The sequence below is a fragment of the Mchenga conophoros genome, linkage group LG17 (genome assembly GCF_057382185.1).
Source record: "Mchenga conophoros isolate Kocher_MC1m ecotype Shallow Benthic linkage group LG17, M_conophoros_male_GT1.1, whole genome shotgun sequence".
NCBI lineage: Eukaryota > Metazoa > Chordata > Actinopteri > Cichliformes > Cichlidae > Mchenga > Mchenga conophoros.
The window spans coordinates 5,118,740-5,141,725 of record NC_140542.1 but is presented as its reverse complement, the minus strand read 5'-3'; the positions used below and the strand labels follow the sequence as shown (position 1 = coordinate 5,141,725).

Here is a 22,986-nt window from a genome sequence, read left to right as displayed (position 1 = left end):
GTAAATTTAAAAAAAAAAAACAAAAAAAAAACAACCGTGTAGTTTCCATATCTTTGTTTGTTAAAGTGTAAATTTTAAAACAGAAGCACATATTCCAGAACAAGTAGGGGGAATATGTTTATTCATGGGTCAGTAATTTCTAAGTGCTAGGGTAAATACAGTACCAATCTCCAGGTAATTGCACCGCATCAATGTTTGAGGCACAGCAGTCACTGAAATCAATAGAGTTCATTTGCTGTACATTACAGAGAAGTTACGCTCTTAAAATGTTAATATATCTGCCAATTATGTTACCGTTATCACTTTGTGACAGTTTTTGTGACCATTGGCTCCTTTCCATTCTGAAATGACCAAAGGAGACATGAGCTGGAATTATTCAACTTAGTGAAGTCTGTTTTTTCCCCACAAAGCCAGCTTTTAAACGGGTAATTAGTTTGAGGTGGATTTTTCTCTCATTAAGTCAAACAGTATGTAAGCACATGTAAAGGAATGTTTTCAAATCAGTAAATACAACCTACAAGAACCTGTGTTAAGTCAAGCTATCTTATAAAAACTTGGAAACTACTATTTGTCAGGCTTAAAGCCCAACCATGAGTTATGGTGGAATCTTCACACCAAGAGCAAAAACTGGTCCAGCACATGTAGTGTAAACAGGGCTTCTTCATAGGTTTGCTTTCTCACAGCTTTGAATTCCTCCTCTGACTTCAAGTTTTCAGTTTTGAGTATGATTTTAAACACATAGCTCTATTAGTCTCAAAAGCACAAATATTTTGATTTCACAATTTGAAATAAAAAAAAAAAATCCTCATTTTTAAAAACACACGTCCAAATTTTGTGCTCCTATGCAGAAGCCCCGTGTAACAAAAAAGAGACTATTTCTTCCTGTCAATCCTCATCTTCAGCAGGTTGCCTTCACTGCTTCAGCACAGGCAGCTCTCTTGGCTTAAAGAAGGCCTGAGCCATCCCCATGGCGAAGATGTACACCCTAGCATCCACCATTATTTTTTCCTTCTGCAACAAATCTGTGGGATAAAATGAGGGAAGCTCATGTTAGGCTTTAATTCTTACAGTCTGAATGCTTGCACAAACTTTAGTGTGTGAAAAGTCGCACCGTCTATTTTGGTCTGGAACTCGTCAAGCGGTAAAAGAATAACTTCGACAAATTCTGGAAGGAGAAGATCAATGAAATGGTCACATGGGCCTTTATGTCTGAGGGCTACTTAAAAAGGGAACTGAAACATGACTCACCTCCATCATCTGTGGGGGGGAAAAAAACAACACAAGAGAACAAGTTTAACATAATGATATTGGTTTTTTAAGAAGCATAAAAAGGGAAGACTGAGTTTCTCTTCATGTTTTAGGAGGTTTAACACGTGAACGCTGCATAACAGTGGGACAATCTGATACGGACAGTTCATGTTTGAGTACAGATGCTTATGACAAAGGTAAAACTCACAGGAGACAGCAGATGCAATTAGTCTTGGTATTGTATCGGATCAATAGCACGACAGGATTGATACTTTGTTTCTAAATTGCCAATTGAACTGCAGAGGCTGGAAGGTTTGAATGTCAAAACCAACTGAGACTTTCGAGCCATTACACTAACCCAGACTGCTGCAGTAGGCTTCAGCATTAGATCAGCTGCTCAAGCAGGTGAGCTACAGTGACATGAAGTCACGAAGGTATTGTTAATTTTTAACAGAAAGATCACAAAATCTTCAATTTACAGATTGGAAAAATGATGAACCAACTACTCATTTTGGCCTAACTTTAATTAACACAACCAAAACCTCTAAATGACCATTTCATCCATTTGTGAATGAATTGTTAAGAAAAAAGGGGCACAGGCTTGTTAAGGAAGATACTTTGTGTGTGCTTCAATAAACTACACTACCATAACCTCTTGTTACTCCCAGCAATGTAAAAGCCTGCATGAGAAAAGTGAAGATCCAACTACCAAATGAATTCTAGAAGCTGTCCAAGGAGCTCATTACAGTAACGCATTTAAGCACCAAAACTAATTAAGAGTAAGCTAATATTCTCCTACTCTGACAGAAATCATGTTACAGGAGCAATAGTACAAATGAAAACTCCTTTGTCCCACACACCGTCAAACTGGTTAACTCCTCTCTGGAGGGGAGGGGAAAGGGAAGGACAAAGGAGGGTGGGGAAAACCAAACTAGTGTTTGCAAAAAATCACTGAAGAAGAACTAATCACTGTGCAATAGACTGACAATAGTTGAAATGTGCAATAGACATTTGGCTGCTACATCTCATAAATGAGTATATTTCATTGCCTATTTATATATTTTGTATTTATATTTGTATATATGCTAATAGTATATTCTCTCATTCACCTTTACATTATATTACATTCTATTTCTTTACTATGCAAATTTCTGTTGGCGTTCTGCTACTGGAAACTGAATTTCCTGGAGGAACCTACCCAAGGGATTAATAAAGTTCTATCCAGGTAAATCATAACATTTTGGTACAGATTAGAAGGCCTATTTCTTTTTTTGTTAACAGCACTACACAGTACTGTGTAGTTTCATCTACAACAACTTGAAGTCTCATGACATCTATGTTTTATCATCTGAGGAAAGAAACAATGTGACTAACACAAGAAAAACGAGCAAACATACTTATTAATTCCTGACAGTCTTGTAGTTCGGAGTTCAGCAACGTTACATCCTCTTCAAGACAGTTTCAGAAACGCTGGCTAACAGCTTCAAAAACAGCAGCGCTTACTGACAGAAAACTTCAACATATCCTCAAATTTTCACCTCACTACAGCTGCCTGACAGAAGTGAGCTTCACCGACTCATGACCTGTGTCAGACTCCTTTCAAAGTTTTACATCCTCCTCCAGAGTAAATAGATGTGGAAACTCTTCACACAGCATATAAACAGCTAAGGTGAACAGTGGACTGCTGGCCTATACAGACAGCAATAGACACCGGGGTCGATCCAGTCAGGGGTCACTTTGCTATCTGTGGGGAGTCATTTCTGTCCGTGATCATGTCAGATGAAACAGTGACCCATCAAGCATAGCTCAGGGTAAAAAATATATATTTGAAAGTCATCAAGTTTTCCCTCTAGAATAGAGTTGAATTATTTTAGCACCGGCTTCAGATTACTGCACAGGAATTCTGCTTGTAAGTGAATCTAAGAAAAGTGATGAAGGCAACATGGCCAACTGAATTATGTCCTAAACAAGTTAGAGTAAAAATGAATGATGATGGTGAAAAAACTGAGTTGTGAAAAGTTTTCTCACCCAGCTTCTGTGTTGGGTTGATATTCTCCACATCGTCACCATTGATGTTGACCAGGATAGTCTGAATGGTGCAGTTAGACAGACCAGGGTCCAGACAGGTTGCTGCAAGCACAGCAATAATGTTAGCCAAAACAAACTTATCAGTCTACTTAACCTTATCGCTCTTATTGGAATTTTCAAAGATAAAATGTGTATGGACACTTCATCCTGCCGATCCCTGAATTTCTGCAGTATGGTGTGTAATAGTACCTGGAGTGACTCCTACTACTTCTCCTGTGTAACCAGTTTCCTCCTTCAGTTCCCTCAGTGCAGCCGCCTCGGCAGTTTCCCCCTCATCGATCAATCCTAAACAACAGAAAAATAACAAAGTGCCAACTTGGAGATGATTAAGCACTTTTCATTACCCTGGAACATACTCTATCATCGAGCACATCATGAGTGAAAAAACTGACCTGCAGGAAACTCCAGAGTGCAGCATCCCAGAGGAGGGCGGAACTGCTTCACCATCACTACGCAGTCCTTATGCAGCGTCCGTTTCAGCAGAGCGATTATTCCCACACCTGGAGGAAATATGTGTTAGCCTTCAATAACTCTGGCAAAAGCTGAACAACCAGAAAATGAAAGAAGATACGCTCACCATCTGCTTCAGTGTTGGCCCGCCTCGTTGTCCGTTTCACAGTCTCCCAGGTTCTGGAGGTTTAAAACAGGTAATCAAAGTAGTTTAAGGGTGGACCTGTTGTGCTGTTCTACCATCCTTCCTTCCTCTTCCAGTTAAGCTAACTTTCTTCTGCCCATCAAAATCAACATTTTTGAACAGTTGGTGGGTGGGGCTCCTGAGAGGAAACATCCACATAACCATCTACTGACATCGTATAGAGACAAGAGCAGAAAAAACCTGTCTGAAACTGAGTGTTTCAGACAGGTTTGTACTTCGCTAAGAGTAAAAATGAATGATGATGGTGAAAAAAACTGAATTATGTGTCTACGTCGCTGGGTAGCAGTCTAAGCAGAGATGCTCAGACTTCCTTCTTCCTAGCCACCTCTTCCAAGTCTTCCATTGGAAAGAGTTTTTCCCCAATCCATCTGAGAGACATAACCTCCGCAGCAAATCCTAGGTCTACCCTGGGGTCTCCTCCAAGTAAGACATACCTTGCCTAGAAGGGACCCAGGCACTATCTTAGATGCTCAAACCACTTCAGACGACTCCTTTGTGGAGAGGCAGCGGTTCTACCCCGAGCCCCTTCTCGCCCTCAGCTCAGCCACCACTCGGAGGATGCTTATTTCCAGAGTGTGGATTCGCGATCTCATTCTTTCCATTGCTACCCATAGATCATGACCATTGGTGGGGGTAGGGATGTAGCACTAACAGTAAAACAGTACCGTTGCTTTCACATTTGGCTCTCTCTTCACCTCAACAGACCAGCAATGTGTTCTGTGTTATTCTTTCAAGCTACTCCATTTTAGTTAAGCTATTATATTACACATTAAATCTATTGTTTTGTCTGGATAAACACCAAAATTTCCCAAATTTCTAAATTAAATAAAGATCTTTTTGTCACTGCACATACACTCATTATTTTAAACTCAGGCTATGTTTTATATTACTATCCACTATTTATCAGTGTTAATTAATCTCACTGAGAATATGGAAACCCACAGACAGAACAATACCTGGTGTTTCCAGCGGGGTCCACATATGTAGTCTTTTCCAGCTTCACCCATTTCCCTGCCGCAATAAGCTAGAAAACAAACACATACACACAGCTCATCACATGCCTACTGTTCAGTAAACTAACATGGAAGCTCCACATTGAAACTTTATTACTTTAAACTGTATAACACAATTTTTATATTACACAAGTGAAGCCAATTTATAGCCAATGCACTATTATAGCAATTTTATACTGCTAGCGTCGACATTTTTTTTTCTGAACGCCCTCATTCACAAACATTTAAACACACACACACCTCTTCTTTCACAATGTGAGGAGCTGCAGTGTCTTTGGGTTCTTCGTGGTTGCTCATTGTTACTGTCCGACTGAAAATGAAAGAAAGACGAGTCAGAAAGCCTGACCTGGGCAGGAAAATACAGCAGTTGTATCGACCCGTGCTTAAACGCTGAAGAGACGTTTCAGATCATGAGCTACTCAATTAGCTGCCAGAGCCAGGCAACTGCAAGACCGTTCAATTTCCCCCTACCTTTCCGCATTTAGCTTTCCTTCCCTGTGTGTCTTTGTTTATTTAACGGCGGGTATCTGCTTTACCCTTCACAGTGCTACAAACTGCCAGAGCTCGAGTATTTCAAACTTTTAACAATCCGGTAAATTTGTAAAAAACACTCAAATTAACTCACGTGAACTCCCTTTCGTGTGTGACTAGTTGTAGAGAGTAGAGAAACGATGATGAGTCACTCTGCTGCCACTTCCTGATACAACAAACGTCACAATAATGGGAAGAACCGAGAAACTTAAATCTATTTCAATAAACAGTTTCAATGTTAACATTTTTAATGAAATATTTACAATACAAATCCAGCAATTACTTCATTCTAGTTTTAATTATCGGCTTTGTTTGCAGTAAAAAAAAAGACATTTCACGGAAAATACACCTATATATGAATCCAGGCTGTACCTGCTGCGGAGACTCAGGTCGTTTGGAGTGGAGGGCCCACTCCTGAAGAAATTCTATGACTCTGTTGTGGCTTCTGCTATCTTTTATGGCGTGGTCTGCTGGGGCGGCAGCATCTCTGCTGGGGACAGGAAGAGACTGAACAGGGTGATCCGAAGGGCCAGCTCTGTTCTAGGATGCCCTCTGGACCCAGTGGAGGTGGTGAGTGACAGGAGAACGGCGGCTAAGCTGTCATCCCTGATGGACAACATCTCCCACCCCATGCAGCAGACTGTGACAGCACTGAGCAGCTCCTTCAGTGGGAGACTGCGGCACCCACGGTGTGGGACGGAGAGATTTCGCAGGTCTTTCCTCCCCACTGCTGTCAGACTCCATAATAAAGACTTTAACTGATCAAGCACACACATCCATACATATGCAATAATACTAAGTGCAATAATCCTTTCTGTCATCGTTGTATTTTTACTCAGTTGTATATTGTATTTGTATTCTATTTTTATCTTATTGTATATTTATTTTATTTTATTCTACTGTATATAGTATTTTATTTTATTCTATTCTGTACAGTTGTGTACTGTATTTATTCTTATTGTATTCTAATTTTTGCCTCATAACTTTTGCACTGTCCACTTCCTGCTGTGACAAAACAAATTTCCCAAGTGTGGGACTAATAAAGGTTATCTTATCTTATCTTATCTTATCTTATCCGGTTAATTCTTTAAAATAAATAACATTTTTTATTTTTTTTACGTTTACAATTGTAGTTTAAGGCATCCACAGTGAGGTCTTCTTTTTAATAAACGATCTCCGTCAGCTCACTGCACGCCTACATGTGCACCATGAAAATGATTCCCTGAGCGAAAACTTATGGCACGGTTTTTAATTGTACCAACAGCTAACTAATGTATTTATTTTCACCGTTTTCTGAGTAAAATTAAAATCATTAAAATCGATTCATAACTGTGAAGATTTTGTGTAATTTCAAGCCAGAATTTTAATGTGTTTCTAAAAGAGATTCGGAAGTTATTTACTGATGGACTCGTTTCCTTTACAGGATATTGCAGCATGAAGAAGGAGCAAGTTGTCAACTGTCAGTTTTCGGTTTGGTATCCGATATTTAAGAAACATACGATTAAAAGGTAAACTGCTAACGTTTGTAGAGCAAGTCCACTGAACGTTTTTATAATTGTTGCTGTAAAATAAAGGGCAGCTAGCCGGCTGCTAACGTTAGCCGACAGACAAAAAGCAGACAGCTGCCCTTTCTGTCTTTGTGAGTGTAAATAGTAAACAGTGCACCCTTCTTCTACTTCTGTGCTTTTATTTCATATATTTTGTTGGTTTCTGTGTATTATACACGTGATGTGGTTCGTCTTGTTTTCCAGTCTGATTCTTCCACTGCCTCAGAATGTAATAGACTATTTACTGGACGATGGGACACTGGTAGTCTCTGGAAGGTATCAGACTACACACACACACACACACACACACGGTTATGTTTCCTATGTGAAATTTCACAAACGTGTTCTGTCGTGGAAATCATGATTTAAACGTAATTGGGCGTTCTGACAGTTGCTCACAGATTACATGCTGTCTCTTCTGATTTTACACTTTTCCTCATTCTCTCTTCCCTCAAGTGACCACAACACACAGCAGACACAAACTAACAACAGCGACTCAGATGCAGAGGAAGACATTCAGGTAAGCTGGAGCCTTTTTTTCAAGATTGGAAGAACGTCACAGAGATCATAAATGGATCGCACGGTCACTATCGCACTGAATATGACCTAAATAAGTGTGAAACAAATTTAAAACCTTAAATGGGACATATTAAGCTTTTACGTCTTTGGTGTCACATATGTGCTGTTACAGTGGTGGATGCTCTTGTGAAGCATGGCCAATCATGTTTCTAACTCTCTCCTCCCTTCTAGTGGTCAGACGATGAAACAACTACAACAGTCACTGTAAGTGTCCTTAATGGGTCCAAGTGCGCCTCATTTATTTGTTATTATATATTTACAGTTAAACCAAAGACAGTCAATTCGGATGATTACGTAAAACCATTTTGCTAAAAAATAGCCGAGTATCAGTTTGTAGTTTACATTACTTCCATGTATATGTTTCTTCATATGTGTGCTGTTATGTTAATGTAGATATAAGCGTTTAAGCTAAAGAGGTGAACTCATTCTTCTTTAAATCAGGTTGCATCTATGTAATAAATGTGCATGACCTCACCTTTAAGCTTGTACTATCATTTTGCTTGGTGGGAATAACAGCCTGAAATGTCATGTTTCTGCCAGGCTCCTGAGTTTCCAGAGTTCACCTCTAAAGTGCTGGAGGCCATAAACAGCCTGGGTGGGCGTGTATTCCCTAAACTCAATTGGAGCGCACCACGGGTAAAAACACTGCTTTCCTCTGCTTCAGATTGAAGAGTGTTAGCATGACCAACATCTGTTTGTCACTAAATGCCTCATGAATTATTCATTAAGGATGAGGGCATATAGTTCTGCCAGGTTTTTCTGATGTTAGTGTGACGAAACCATAATAAGTCATGTTTCCCACCTTTGATGTGACCTATAACCTTTACAGTTCAAGTGCAAACCAAATAAATCCAAGTGCAACAAGCTAGTTGCATAAGTGGGCACACCCTTAAGCTAATACTAGTGAAGCACTTTTTGATATAATCAAAACATTCAGTCTATCAGCATGGCAAAACTTGACTTTGCAACATTTTTCCACCATTCCTTGCAAAACCTCTCCAGATCTGTCAGATTGTAAGGCCGTCTCCTTTGCACAATCCTCTTAACTTCTCCCCTCAGATTTTCTGTTTTGATTTGATTTTTCTGTTTGATCTGAAATCCAGCTTTGCCATTCGAATTTACATTTTATTTGAATTTACGTTTAGGCTCTCTGTCATGTCATACTGAAGGTTTTAGGCTAAAAGTGACTGGTATTTGGGAGTGTTCACAATTCCCTTCACCTTGACTAATGCAAAGCAACCTCAAATCATGATTATGCCACCACCATGCTTTACCTTGGTTTTTGCACCAAACATGCCTTTGGAATTGTGTGTGTAGTCTTATCATACTGTAACACATTTTCCCGCATGCTTTTGGGAGACATGATGTATTTTTTGCAAACTGTAACCTGGCTTGGATGTTTTTCTTTCTAAGAAAAGGCTTTTTTATTGCCATCCTACCTCATAGTCGAGACACATGGAGAATCTGGGAGATTGTAACATGTAGGACTCTTGGCAGCCTCATTTTCAAATGATTTATTGTGGTCTCATTTTTTAACAGCACAGCATGTTGTCATTTTAACAGCTGAATGCACACGTTTTATATCCAGTGTAACTTAACGTGTGTGTTTGTTTCCCCTCCCTACAGGATGCGAACTGGATTGCTCTGAACAGCTCCCTGCAGTGTCGCAGCCTCAGTGATATATTTCTGCTCTTCAAAAGTTCCGACTTCATCACGCATGACCTCACGCAGCCGTAAGTCCCGTTGCCTAACAACAACATCACAATCGTAAACAACTGGGCTCGTTTAAAGAAAGAAAAAAGGAAAAACACCTGGTGTGGTGTGCGCAGGCCCATTTGAACTGGCAGTGTTTGCTGGGCTGTAGATTTACCTCTCGCTGCTTCACACTCCATGACAAACATTCAGTGTGGGGAAAGTGAAAAGTAAATTTTTAAGGTTTTTATTATTACTTTTTTGTCATTTCCATGTTCAGATTCCTTCAATGCAGCGACCAGGACTCCCCAGACCCAGTCATCAACTATGAGGTATATACTTTCTTTTTCCCACCATAAAGAAGAATAGTCTCCAAATATGTTTTTGTGTCATTACCCTGAGGCTTAATTTACTCTTGCTTTACACATGTTCACAAAATATAATACAACATAAATCTGGAACAACAAAAAAGTAGATCAGATTAGACTCTCTGGCAGCAACAACCATTCAAAGTCTTTTTAATCACCTTACTTAGTTTGAATATCAACAGGCCACCTTGTCTATGTCTACATGCCTAAATGTATTTCTGTCATGTGATTGGCTGATTAGATCATTCTTTTAATGAGCAGCTGAACAGATGCAAATATTGAAGGTGCTGTTGAGTGTTTAGCTTCTTGTTTAAAAGGACTGATAGAACAAAAAACCCCTCTGGCTTCTGCTGGTTGCCAACCCCGCGTCGTTATGGAAATAACTGAAATTACTCGAGCACTTAAATCAGCTCACAGTGTCTCTCATCGCTGTTAAAAGATTGCCAAAGTATGGCCCGAGGGCCAGTGGCAGCTGTTAGTAGCATATGGTGAGGATGATGGGTGAAACAGTGTAATACTGCTGTCCCACTGTAATACAGAGCTCAGAGCAAGACCAAGAGAGCGTTTCTGTTCAGCTGTAGCTCTTCTATTTGAGCCGTCACAGCAGAGTAAATCCCTCTGACAATAACAAATATAGCTGGAGTCAAGAAATGCCACCTCTCTTTATGATTAAGAAGAATAAAACCTAGAAAAAACTAAAAGTAAAACCCTTTTCTGAGCTGTCACTTTATGAACACAAACTACAAATGTGTCTTTTTAGTCACTCGCTGGCTCCCAAAGTTGGCATTTTCAGAACCCAACAGAAAAATGCAAAGATTAAAATTTAAGACTTATTCAAAAAACTGGAGACAAACGGTTTCACAAAAAACTTCACCATTTACACTCCTCAACATTTTCAGAAAAAGAAATCATGTTTGATTAGTCTCTTTGCATTGTGACAGCACCTGTTATTATAACCCCGAGCTTATTTTGGTTTTGCAGATTATGAGGGAGCGCTGGCTCTGACTAAAAAGCCTGAGGACTTTCCAGACTCATACAGCAGCCACTTCTAAAACATACCCTGATCTCTATGATCTGTTTGACTCCAAATACAACAGTAATTTCTTAAAAACAAACATTGTATTCAGTAACTAGCTGAGACTGAAAACTCACCAGAAAAGCGATGACTGGGTCATAAGTCAAGAGAGGTCATTTTCTTACAGGCTTGTTTTTCGTGACCTGGTGAGTCATCCTGTGTTGGCCATTAGGCTGTTTGCATATGAAATAAGATTAGTTAATAATTGTCAGCCAACCGCTACATCAAAAAAAACACACCCACAAACATGAGAGCAACAAGTGGCGACCTTTTCTGACTTCCCCTAATAAGTTTTGACACCTCAGTTTATATCAATAAAGATGGAGTTTGTCAACTATTAGATTGGGTATTAGGTTTTTCCCGAGGGTAGTCCAGATAAGCTATACAGGCAAAGATCACCAGTCACATCCAGTCATTTAGTTCTGGAAGGAGACCTGAAATACAACAGAAACATGTCAGTTCAAAAGAGAGAAACAAGGTTTATCCTTAATACGTGACTAAGGAGGGAAAGAGTTGAAGTAAACAACAGATAAAGAGTCAATTTAAGAAAAAAAAGAAAAAAGAATTGCCTTAAATCCTTTCTGTTCTGCATGAGCTGTTTTATTTATCAGTTTAACTGACAGAGGAGAAAAATGAGTGTTTATAGCTGGTGTGCTTACACAAAGGGAGCCTGTACTTCCTACCAGCATTTATTAGCACAAACTTGGAGTTCAGTCATGTGAAGGATTGGTTAAAATCCTGCCAGCCAGCGAAAATACAAAAATGTCGGGGAAGTCGATCCCATGATTTTTCCTGCCATTCAACTAAAACTTAAAAACTTGACTACTACAGGTGTTAGAGGTGGACTGAAGCACGCTGGGGAAAAAGAAAAAAAAAGACATTGCAGCAGAACCGAAATCCTGGAGTCTCCAAGGAAACGGAGATGCTGATTGATTGCTTTACAATCACGGCCACATTTATGAGCCAAGTAAACACACTTTCAGTGTGTTTGTACAAAGTAACCTGTGTAATGTCATTGCTGTGTACAGTAATATTCACATCCCTTTGTTGTTTATATGCATTGCTCAGTGGAATTGCATGAACATAACAGGACTGGGTAAAAAATACTGTAGTGCAACTAAATAAGATCAAATAAAACAGTTAGAGAGGTTTGATCTGCAAAGGATCCTGCACCTACCATCGTTTCTTCAGTTTTTTCACAAGCCTGTCCAGTCCTGGTTTAAAATGTCAGACTTGCATGTGAGTAAGCTAAGAATAATGGTGTCATCTGAAAACTTCATTACATATTGATTCAGTTGGGAGTAATTTGCATGCAGAGCACTAACACATTCTTTGGCTTTCCTTGTATTATCAACAAATCTGCTGCCGTATTTAAGTATTTCTATTGGCTTACTAGCGCCAGTGTCTCCTCTTTAATGGTTGTCTCACACTCTAACACTTGTCTTCTTTCTTCAGCTGGTACTGAGGAAGTGGAGTGAGCTGATTCCTGGCGGAGAGTTTCGCTGCTTTGTCAAAGAAAACAAACTGATCGGTAAAAACTGTCCCTCCTCTTCTTTTACACGAGTGTTGTCCATAAATATCTGCACTGCGTTTGATCACGTTAGCCACCGAGTGGCTACAAATGGACATAAAGAGAGTACGCTTCATGCATGAGACGGGAATTATTTTTTAAAATTCTCTGTACAGTTATTCAGGAGGCTAATTTAGAACCAATTATAAAATGTAATCTAAAGTGTGCTGACGATGTGTCTGTGCGATCTCCCAGCTATCTCCCCAAGAGACTACACACAGTATTACCAGCACATCCTGAAGCAGGAGGAGCAGATAAGCCAGGCCATTCAGGACTTCTTCAGCCAGCACATCCAGTACAACTTCCTGGATGAAGACTGTGAGCATCAGCCTGCTTTTATTTTTCCCTGTACATGTAAATTTTAATGCAATATTTTCAGTTTCGTAAGTTCTCCTCAGACAGAAACAGACTTTTTGTGGAGTAATGAAAGTCATTAAATATGTACTGTTAAAAATGGGGTCATTTAGGCAGGACGGAAATGAAAGCGAAGACTGATGACATTTCACTTAATTGTGATTTTAATGTTTAATGTGAGGTGGTAATAAAAGTTTGATTTTTGAAGTTGTGCGAGACAGTAGTGTGAATGTTAAATGATTACTCATTCAGATGTTTTTTTCTGCTTTACAGTTGTGTTTGATGTTTACAGAGACAGCCAGGTAACTCGATACTGAATGTTTTTCTTGATAAATCAAAAAAAACCCAACACACACTTTGTGAGCTGCATTTACTGTATGTGTCTTCGTGTGTGTCGCAGGGGAGGGTGTGGCTCATCGACCTGAACCCATTCGGAGAGGTGACTGACTCGCTGCTGTTCACCTGGGGCGAGCTGACGTCTGGAGAGGTTGCAGAGCAGCAGGTCAGTCATTGTATACTGTATGTCCCGTATTGCAACACACTCTGGAGTCTTAATGAATGCTCAGTGTGTCTGTGGACCTGTGCAGGAAGGCCCGGCGTTCCGCTACACCACCAGCGAGGTGACGGTGCAACCCAGCCCCTGTCTGAGCTACAGAATTCCACGGGACTTTGTCGACCTCTCCACAGGAGAGGATGCATACAAACTTATCGACTTCCTCAAGCTGGTAGGTCCTGGAAAGTTGCGGGTCGTCATGCATGAACACAAACGTTGTTTGCCATTCAGGCGTTGAAACAAAAGACATAGTGAGTGCATTTTCAGCTGCGGCTGCAGCAGAAAAGACTCAACTTCTTGCACCAGCATGTAGCCCAGGTTCTCTAAAGTTTGACCACTGACTGACCACCATTGTACTAGCAGCTGGGACCTTTAGAGAGCATCCCATCAGTAACCACTGGACATGCTGAGCTCATCTGGTGCTGACTCCGTTACTGTGATCTTAATCATATGATGTGGAGAGTTTTTGATTAGCATTACCATAAAAAACGTACAAGAAAAGTACTAATTTCTAATGTTATACTACACTAGTGTAAAATGACAGGTGACTGCAGTGAAGGGTTAAACTCTCCTCTCCTTCTTCTCCTGTTCGCAGAAGAAAAGCCAACAGGAAGAGTCTGAGGAGGAGGAAGAGCAGGAGAACGCGCCACAGTGACATCAGCGTCATCGGCTCTCCATATAAAATCTGCATGAAGTGACTCTTCACCCTCTCTTCTGTTTCAGCACCAGTTCCTTCTACTTTTTTTTTTTTTTAAATCTCAGAATGGTACGCGGTGTACTCGGGATTTCCTAAATAGCTCCTTCACATTACTCGAATGGAGCATGTTAAATTAGCAGATCGTGTTACCCGTTCCTTAGGGACTCATTTCCTTCGACACTGCCTAGCGCCTTATTGCCGATCTTAATAGAGGCCTCTGCCGTGTCCAGGGGTTGGTTATTTCACTTTTTGTGGGGGCGGGGACTGTGTTACTGTAAAATGATGTATTCATTAACAATGTAAAGAATGTTTGCTTTTATACTTTGAGCCTGTGGAGTAGTCTGTGTATCTGTATCACATCTCAAAACAGTCTCTCTTGGTTTGAAATCAATTTGATACACACACACACAGTGTCAGTTTGTTTCTTTACCTATGGGGCTGACAGACTTCTCTATTTAACACTAAAGCCCTTCATCACTGAGTCACCTTTAATTTTCTTGCCAGAAATCCCAGCTCCTCCATCTTTCCCTGCCAATTTCCTCTGAGCAGTTTTGACACAGTCATTGCTCCCTGCGCTCATTTGGAGTCCTGTTATTTCTTTTTTCTCTCTCCCCTCATCACGCATCAATGTAGACTGTTGCTCCAAAGAACACCATTAAACTTCTTTGTCGTGTATTGACTCGGCTGTCAGTCTGGTGGGTGCTGTAAACCAGCACATTAGAAATTGATTGCACTGTTACGCAACAGCTCTCATTACCCCGAGAGCTAAATGAGCTGCGCACGCACGACACAGGGCAGTACTTTTGTTTCTTTTCCTTTTTTCCCCCTTTTCCTCTTCACTGGATTGATGGAGCAATTATGGGGAGATGAAAGAGTGGGTGTCAGAGGTACAGCTCGCCAGGTAAACCGCTGTGGACGAGCAGCAACAGTGTGCATGACACAAATATTGTGAATACACCTCACCACTTGTCATCATTATGAAACTGAAACGTGTATGTAAACATCCAGTTTGACCTGCAAATAAGGACGAGCTTGTCTGCTGAAATGTGACAAAGGGTATTTGCTGCTGGGGGGAGGGGGCAAATCACAAAATCTGATCGTGATCATAAAGACTAAAGGGTAAATACAAAGCTTAGCTAATGATGAACTCCAGTCTGTGATTAAAAATATAGATGTACACACACACACACAATCGCACTGAGTCCAGTTCATTAAGTGCATCAAGCTAAAAAAAAATACAGATACGATAGGCCTGCAGTTACACTCTCTGCTCACATTATTAGGTACACTTGTTCAACTGTTTAAAGTATATGTCTATGAGCCAATCATATGGCAGTAATAAGGGCTGATAAGAAGGCAACAATAGCTCAATTAACCACTTGTATGCAAGGTATGCAGAAGAGTGTCTCTGAGTATCCAACACACTGAACCTTGAAGCAGCAGAAGACCACACCAGGTGTCACTCTTGTCAGCTAAGAACAGGAAGCCGAGGCTACAGTTCATACAGGCTAAGTAATACTCGTCAGCAGAAGATTGGAAAATGTTGCCTGGTCTGATGAATCTCTATTTCTGCTGGGTGTGATCGCCTCGGTTGCTACCTTTATTCTGCCGTCAATTTTGATCCTCAGCATCTCTCCTTTCAAGTGGTTGGGCATCATGTGCTTCAGTTAGACTGATGTCCTTTACCAGGGCTGCCTCATCATATCCATGCTGCTCATGCTAAATGCTGTGCAGTAACCTCTGGAGCTCCAGCTTCAGTCATATCTGTGTTCTATTTGTGTTATAGCACTGAGCTGCCACGTGCTTCTCAGTCATTGTGGATGTTTGTTTTCTGCTATTCTATAGTTCCCATGTGTTGCATATATATCCGCTGTCATTGAGTCAGCTGCCAGTTCATTGAGTCCATGTATGCCTTGTTTCAGACATCTTTTCAGTTTGTCGTTGTTCCTCAACAGCTGACTTCCAGGCTAGTATAGTGTTTTGTGGATACTCTTATGGAATGCATTCCCTGACCAGGATTGAAACCCTGACCTATTGTTCCAAAGACAGTAATGTTTAGTACCGCAAAATCCAGCTTCTTTGGTTGGCACCTAAGCAAATGTGTCAACCCCAGCTCCTTAATATGGTAGATCGTGACTGCATTTCAGTATAACATCAGCTGCTAAAGAAATCCTTTCATCCATCCACACATTACATCAAGTCAGATGTCAGGTAGGATGGAAGCTGTACTGAGGGTGGGGGCTGGGAGTGGATCGTTTAATACAAGCCATTTCAGAGTGTGAAATCGTTGGAGGGTTTGACATTAGAGGAAATATGTATATCAGCATCTCAGCCAGGCAAATGATTTCTGTACGTGCGCACATGTCTGCATTTAAAATGTCAGTGTTCAAGCTGCAGGCAGTAAGTGGGCCCCATTCGTCTTCCTTGACCTTCATCTTCTTTTTTAACCATGGCTCTAACACCCACCTCGGATCCTCCCTCCCTTTGCAGCCGGGTAATCATCTTTCACCGGGGGAGGTCAGATTTGCTGACTCAGAGAAAAAGACTAGGATGAGGGGGGAGAAGCGTGGGGGAGAGGAGTTTTCCTCGGATGCTGCTGAGGAAGAGCTGCAGTAGTTTGCAGCCGGAATACTCATGAGCAGCTGAAGCTGCAACACATTGTCCTCCACCCCCCTCTCTCTCTATCTCTCTCTGTCTCCTTATAGTGCAAACATAACCTAGTGTGTGTGCGCGCGTGTATGTGCGCGTGTGTTGTGGGCAGTAACGCGGCCTGAGCTGACCTCAGCCCCTGCAGCTGTCAGAGCCCGGGGATCACCGCTCTTTCCGTCTGCAATCCAGGTGTTATGAGGACCACTGTAACTTAGGTGAGCACGCTGCTGCAGCTGGGCTCCCCGCTGATCCCTGGGCGCCCCGCTGAGCCACATGGACGCCTTTAGGGATCCCACATGGTGATGAATACGTGATAGCTGTTGTCATAATGCTGGCGCATTGCGAATTTGCTGCTCAAAAGAAGTAGCAGGATGCAAGGAACAGCATTCCACCGGCTCCCTTTAATGTCATAACACTCACTGCCAGAGTATGACTTGGACGCAGTTGTTAAATAAACAATCACAATCATAGAAGCAAAGAGGTGGATTTGAACACACTAGATATTTTGTGCACCAGTGGGAACCCCCCTCCTGGTCCCCCGACATGTTGATGGGGGGGGGGGGGGGGGGGGGGGGGGTTCACCAATTAAAGGCGTTTATTAAAGACGTTTATCGAATTGCAGGTGGAGGCAGATTAGCCGCCAGGTTAGAGATGCTTGACAAACGCGATGCCGGAAGTTGTGAGGTTCTGTCTTCAATATAAAACAAATTTTTTGGGGAAAAAAATTGAGTGGCGTGAAATAAATCACTCCAGATAGCGTATATGTGAAACTGTTTGATAAAACATCTATCAAGAGTGAGACGTGATTAACCAGTTTGGTGAAAGTGAAGTATGAGTTTCCATTTTATTTGACTGTAAACCCAGAAAATAGGTTATTTCAATTACTGGTTAATTTCTTATCCAGTGAATGGAAAAAACAAAAACAAAACGTCATTGGATAAGAAAATAAAAAATCTGGAAGAGTGTTTTTTTTAGACTAATTAATTTATTTACTACTTCCCGCCCCCATTGGTGAAAGTCCAAAAAATTAGTCTACTCGATTTATTTTATTGTGTTTTACAGGGTTTTTTTTTCACCTTTTTTTTCCTTGTTCATACCATAAGCTAATGAAGTCTGATAGCGTCAGCAAATTATTTCCCCCGTTCTTAGATCCTATGCTTTGAGTTTACTGTTAGCCTAGGGATTCTGGGGCTGATTGAAGACTGTATAATAGCTGTGGCGGTTGCAAGAAAAAATATTATTAATAATATTATTCCAGCTAAATTTTGGCTTGTCAAGTAACATGCTCTTATTTTGAAAGACCGTGGCGGAGGCTCTTTTGTCTTTCGTCCACGTTTACTCAGCCACTATCCAGACGGGAGGAGGAGGCAGGAGGGGAGCGGGTAAAGGGAGAGAGAGTGAGAGAGAGAAAGAGGAGGAGGAAGCCGGGACACGGTAACCTGCAGGAGGACTCACATGGTCCTGCAGCAGCGGATCCCAGACCATCAGGACTCTCAAACCCCTAACACTCTAGCCCACGTCTTCTTCCCCAACACCACCCCTCCTCCTGTAGTCTTATTTTATTTTCGCATCCTTGCTCCCGCAGCCCAGTGTTGGGGTCGGACTTGGGCCGGCAAAGCAGCGCCATGGCTCGGGAGAACGGAGACACCACCGGCAGAGGGGAAACGTGGAAAAAACAAGTCGACGACATTAAGAAGATTTTTGATTTTAAAGAAGTCCTCGGCACGTGAGTACACACGGTTTTTGTCTGAGTTCACCTCGTTGGTCTGAGTGATAGTCCAGTAATATCCATCCGGGCTTGTGTCTGTCTACAAACGGGGCTGCTGGGAGAGTTTACGGTGACCTTACTGCGCTCGGGGGCAGCGTTCAAATGGACTTGAAATGTGCATGAGTGCTGACTCTTGGACCGCTTTCTACATTCTTCTTCTGTGTTGCTATTACTGTAGTCTTCTTGCGGATGCTTGTCGGAGCTCTGTGGTTGCTCAGCGGGGGGCTTTAATCACGTCAGTGGATTTCGTGCTGTGGCATCGCTGTGTAATAAAGCACCGAGTACTATGTACTAATGACTTTATAGCAGCTGAATATTCCGCTTACACAAGATGTTCAGCTGTTTCAGTTTGTTAGGGATTACTTTTAGCTAGCGTGATAACTGTTTACACCAAATATTGAGAACTTTTAGCTAGCTTCACAATTCACAAATGTTATCTTTTCAGTCGTTTATATACCCACTTCGGCCTCTCGTCGTTAGTTCTGCCTGTCGACATATATTTTTAATCAGTGACATTACACACATAAATGATTGTAGTGGTTTTAAATCAGGGCTTTGTGGTATCAGCACATCAAGTGTAGTATTTTCGTAATGTTTTGAAAGAGGCTTGCAGGGCTTTTGAGAGCTTTTTGAGTAGCTGTAATCAATGTTGTTGCGCTCATCTTTGGCATCACATTGTCAGATTCCCATGGAAATGACTGTACACGTATTTCATTTATTCCATAACAAAACATGCAGAGACTTGAGGATTGTGTTAGAGCTGACAAAATCATTTGTAAAAAGGGTGTTTTTTTATGCTATGGGTGGCTTTTTACTGGTATGGCATGGGTGCACTTGTCATTTTAGAGGTAGCGATGCATTTAAATATTATTAATATTGGCTGATGTTGGCCCTGTCTGTTGATTTATCTGCTAAATACCTATACAGTCATCAGCCACTTTCTTAAGTACACATCTCTAATAATGAACGGGTAGAACCCCTGCTTCGCCTTCAGAACTACCTTAATTCTTAGTGGCAGAGATTCAACAAGGTGTTGGAAACATTCCTTACAGAATTTTGTCCATATTGACTTGACAGCATCAGACAGTAGCTCCAGTTTTGTTGACTTGCGCATTCATGATGTGAATTTCCTTGTTCAACCACATCCCAGTGGTGCTCTGTTGGGTTGAGGTCTGGTAACTGTTCTGATATCTGATATACCTGTATTAGTACTGTTCCTGCTGTTCATCATAATTAGCGTTGGTCCAGGTTCAACACTGCGGTCATGTTTTTTTCCTGCGTAGACATCAGTAGACAACCTTTAGCAACATCCAGGAACAGGATCCAGGAACAAACACCAATATGGGGATGTCAGATACACCTGATGAGTCATGTTCAAGAAACCAGTTTGAGAGGATTTGTGCTTTATGACATGGCACATTACCCACTAGTAGATTGGTTCAATGTGATCATAAAGGGGTGGACATGGTCAACGGCAATAAACAATGCTCACTTCCTACTGAGGTTCCCAAGAAAATATCCCCTACACCATTACACCACCGCCAGCAGGCTGAACTGTTGATAGACTCATCAGAGCAGGCCATGTTTTCCATACTCGTGTCAACCAGTCTTGGTGAGCCTGTGTGAACTGTAGCCTGACTTTCCCGTTCCTAGTTGTCAGGACAGGTACTTGGCAGGGTCTTTGTGTTGTGCATTGAGAGATGCTTATTTGAGTTACCGTTGTCTTCCTATCAGCTCAAAGCAGCCTGGACATTGTCCTCTAACCTCAGGCATCAACCAGGGATTTCCATCCTGAGAACGCCCGCTCACCACATCTTTTTTCTCTTTTTCAGTCCATTCTCTGTAAACCTTAGAGTGCATTGTGTGGGAAAATCCCAGAAAATCAGCAGTTTCTGGAATACTCAAGACTAGCCCGTCTGGTTTGGCAGTAAGTGGTGGCTACTCGCCTTACTAAGGCACTTTATGTTGGTTTTTCCTTGAATTTTGTGCATACAGATGTCTCTGATTTCCCTGCAAAGTAAGTACAGTAGTTATTGCTGTTGAATGGATTTACATTCGTTTAGTGACTCCTTCTGTATTCTTGTTTGTTTTCCTGGTGGCTTTTCTGTTGTATGGGATGTTTACATAGGGGCTTCTACAGTGACTTAGGATTGCTGCGTTGTTAAAGGTGACCTTAAGCTGTAGCCGTGAAGGGGATTTTCTTGTGGATGACAGCGAGGCTTTAACAGACTGCAGGAATTTCATTCCCCTGGCAGCTGCAGCAACAGCAGTATCACCAATGCACTCGCAAGCTTTTTTCTACTTCAAATTAGACTCCTTCACACTTCCTCTCCTTGCTCCCTCTCCTCCTCATTTAAACAGCAACAGAAACACAGGTCCACGCCTCCCAAATCTCTTGACAGCCAGTCCCTGCGAGCATCTGTCTGCCCTCTCTGGTTTCCTGCTGCGAGCAGTGAGCTGCGCCTGTTTGGACGGCAGCCTGGAGGGAGACAAACAGGGCGGACACAGATTGGGATTAACAGCAGACAGATTAGAAGAACTTCCCCTGAATAGGAAGGAAGTTCCGTCACATTGTGTAATGATGCTAGACCGCTAGCTTGTCTGGTCTGCTTCTGCGCCACAGCAGCCACAAATTTTGGACCCGACATTAAACACAGAGACAGGCACACACAGAAACGCACAAGCTCAGGATGCAGGCTGGTACAGGATTCAGTGATCCGAGTCGGCCACACATTAACCAGGGCTGCTGCTGACGGATCTTTGAACCTGATGCATCAGCAGAAAGGGGATACAAATGTGTCTGTGTGTGTGGGATGAGGGAGTAATTTGTTAGGAGAGAAGGAAGAAGAAGAGGAAGATGAGAGGTGACTGGATGTGAAACAGATCCGTTTTGAGTGATGAAGCTGGAAGATCAGGGAAGAAAGCAGCAGACTGGAACAGCTCACAAAAAAATTCCTGTATTCCTGAGTGTGTTTGCTCATTGAGTTTCCAGGGTAACTTTTTTCTTCGGTACCAGCACTGTGTTCGGGTGTAGCAGCACGTTTATTTATTTAGTTATTTTTTGAGGAGGGCAGTTGAAAAAGGACTAGTCAGACTGTTGCTGCAGTGTTGAATGTGCTCTGCGTCAGCGTTTTGGAGCTGCATCTGCACCGACAGGATTTGATGTCACAGACCTGACACCGTCTCCTCATGCTGGATCATCCTTGATTCTTTTTGGGATAGTGTGTTTGTGTGCACTTAAACACCTCTTCTGTTCTGGGCCTTAATACCAATGTGTGACATATATTTGTGTCCCCTAACACTGGATAAACCTCAGAAGGATTAGCTTACGCTGGCAGCTGTGTGTGCGTTCGTGTTTATGTGTGTGTTTGGAGTCATGTACATAAAGCTCTCCTTGGTGTCTTATTACCCTCTCCTGGTGTGCATGCTCTGTGCATCCCTGTCGCTCTCTGCTCAATAATTCAGCACTAACAGCAGTGTGTTCTTTGTGTGTACACGTGTGTGAGAGCCTCAGGTAGGCTGCAGCTCTCAGCAGGAGGGATGATGATGAAGACGAACGGGACAACTTTAAGCATCCGGGGTCTGTGGTCATATCCAGAGTTCCAAATATAATCTTCCCCACCCTGCGCCCTGAACCGTTTTTCCATTTCATAAATAAATGCGATAATGACACAATTGAGAGCGACAAATGCGAACTGAGGAGGAAACGCTAAGGCTTGCAAACCAACAAACAGGAAAACTAGCTGTGATTTTATTGCTATATCGATTTAGTGCTTTGATATCATTAATATAAATGTTAGTGTAGGGATGGCTTGTGAGCCAGAAGTACCTGAGGTTGGTGATATGCATAAACTGTAGGTTCCAGATCTGAAAAGTAAGGCTACATGCAGGTTAAAGTGCCTTAAACCAGTCTTCTTTTTTATGGTTTGCAGGGTACTACTCCAATGGTTTCAAAAGTACCTCTAGTTCTATATAAGTCTATGGGAAGACATCATTAGGCCCCCATTCTTCTTCTTTTGCTCCCTTTAGGGGTCACTGGGACTCACCTTATCTCTTACCTCAGAAGAGACTCACCATGCAATTCCGGATCTCTCCAGCACCTCAACTGGCTCCCTCCTCCCTTGGAGGAGGAGTCTGTCCTAGTCCTCCTTCTGTCCTCCCAGAAGGAGGACTAGGACAGACCCAGGATATGTTTAGAGATTCCACCTCTCATCTGGCTTGGAAGCACCTAGGTGTCCTGCTGCCAGAGGCAAAGGAGATGGCTGGGAAGAGAGAGGTCTTCTTTGATTAGACATCTATCCACACAACCCAGACGTACATGAATAAATGGAGGAGATTAGAAGTGAATGATTTACTAAGTTGAGTTTTCAGTGATGCATCTGGACAGATCGATGCAGAGAGCCAGACAACCATTCACGCTCACATTCACACCTAAGGTCAATTTAGAATCCCTGTTTAACCCAACTCCACTAACTGCATGTCTTTGGACTGTGGGAGGAAGCTGGAGTACCTGAAGAGAACAGGACGTGTTTGTGTGCAAACTTGCTGTGAGTCAACAGCGCTTACCACCACATCACTGTGCCTTAGGCATACTCACAA

General features: G+C 42.0%; 3 protein-coding genes across 4 annotated transcripts in view; 2 read left to right on the top strand and 1 right to left on the bottom strand.

Annotated features, from left to right (window-relative positions):
• Positions 1-104: 104 nt before the first annotated feature.
• Positions 105-5,923, bottom strand: nudt5 (nudix (nucleoside diphosphate linked moiety X)-type motif 5). 2 transcript variants are annotated; one of them, XM_085251231.1, is made up of 10 exons: positions 5,908-5,923; positions 5,630-5,701; positions 5,245-5,314; positions 4,948-5,015; positions 3,914-3,966; positions 3,729-3,836; positions 3,526-3,621; positions 3,277-3,378; positions 1,112-1,165; positions 105-1,022 (listed from the first exon to the last, which is right to left on the bottom strand). In XM_085251231.1, exons 3-10 carry the CDS (start codon positions 5,299-5,301, stop codon positions 913-915), a joined length of 648 nt encoding a protein of 215 aa, XP_085107357.1. In that variant the 5' UTR covers positions 5,302-5,314; positions 5,630-5,701; positions 5,908-5,923; the 3' UTR covers positions 105-912. The 2 variants fall into 2 exon arrangements, with proteins under 2 accessions (XP_085107357.1, XP_085107358.1); XM_085251232.1 differs by lacking the exons at positions 5,630-5,701; positions 5,908-5,923 and adding an exon at positions 5,476-5,623.
• A 984-nt stretch (positions 5,924-6,907) lies between these two features.
• cdc123 (cell division cycle 123 homolog (S. cerevisiae)) lies at positions 6,908-14,643 on the top strand. The gene is made up of 13 exons (XM_085252989.1): positions 6,908-7,043; positions 7,287-7,358; positions 7,539-7,602; positions 7,833-7,865; positions 8,202-8,297; positions 9,288-9,394; positions 9,634-9,685; positions 12,252-12,327; positions 12,562-12,684; positions 12,994-13,022; positions 13,121-13,222; positions 13,308-13,445; positions 13,869-14,643. Exons 1-13 carry the CDS (start codon positions 6,970-6,972, stop codon positions 13,926-13,928), a joined length of 1,026 nt encoding a protein of 341 aa, XP_085109115.1. The 5' UTR covers positions 6,908-6,969; the 3' UTR covers positions 13,929-14,643.
• Positions 14,644-17,992: 3,349 nt separating this feature from the next.
• The window catches only part of camk1da (calcium/calmodulin-dependent protein kinase 1Da), a 79,510-nt gene continuing 74,516 nt past the window's right edge, over positions 17,993-22,986 (top strand). Inside the window, exon 1 of the mRNA XM_085252988.1 lies at positions 17,993-18,345. Coding sequence (XP_085109114.1) covers positions 18,245-18,345 — 101 coding nt within the window. The 5' untranslated portion in view covers positions 17,993-18,244. The remainder of the gene's footprint in view (positions 18,346-22,986) is intronic.

Excerpts from the sequence above, each read along its gene's own strand:
- nudt5 (XM_085251231.1), bottom strand. The coding sequence starts at position 5,301 with ATGAGCAACCACGAAGAACCCAAAGACACTGCAGCTCCTCACATTGTG. Across the intron at positions 3,967-4,947 it reads GACCCCGCTGGAAACACCAG|AACCTGGGAGACTGTGAAAC; the intron begins GTATTGTTCTGT and ends TTAAACCTCCAG. Across the intron at positions 3,379-3,525 it reads AGTAGTAGGAGTCACTCCAG|CAACCTGTCTGGACCCTGGT; the intron begins GTACTATTACAC and ends CTGTGCTTGCAG.
- cdc123 (XM_085252989.1), top strand. The coding sequence starts at position 6,970 with ATGAAGAAGGAGCAAGTTGTCAACTGTCAGTTTTCGGTTTGGTATCCG. Across the intron at positions 12,685-12,993 it reads CAACTTCCTGGATGAAGACT|TTGTGTTTGATGTTTACAGA; the intron begins GTGAGCATCAGC and ends TCTGCTTTACAG. Across the intron at positions 13,446-13,868 it reads TTATCGACTTCCTCAAGCTG|AAGAAAAGCCAACAGGAAGA; the intron begins GTAGGTCCTGGA and ends TCCTGTTCGCAG.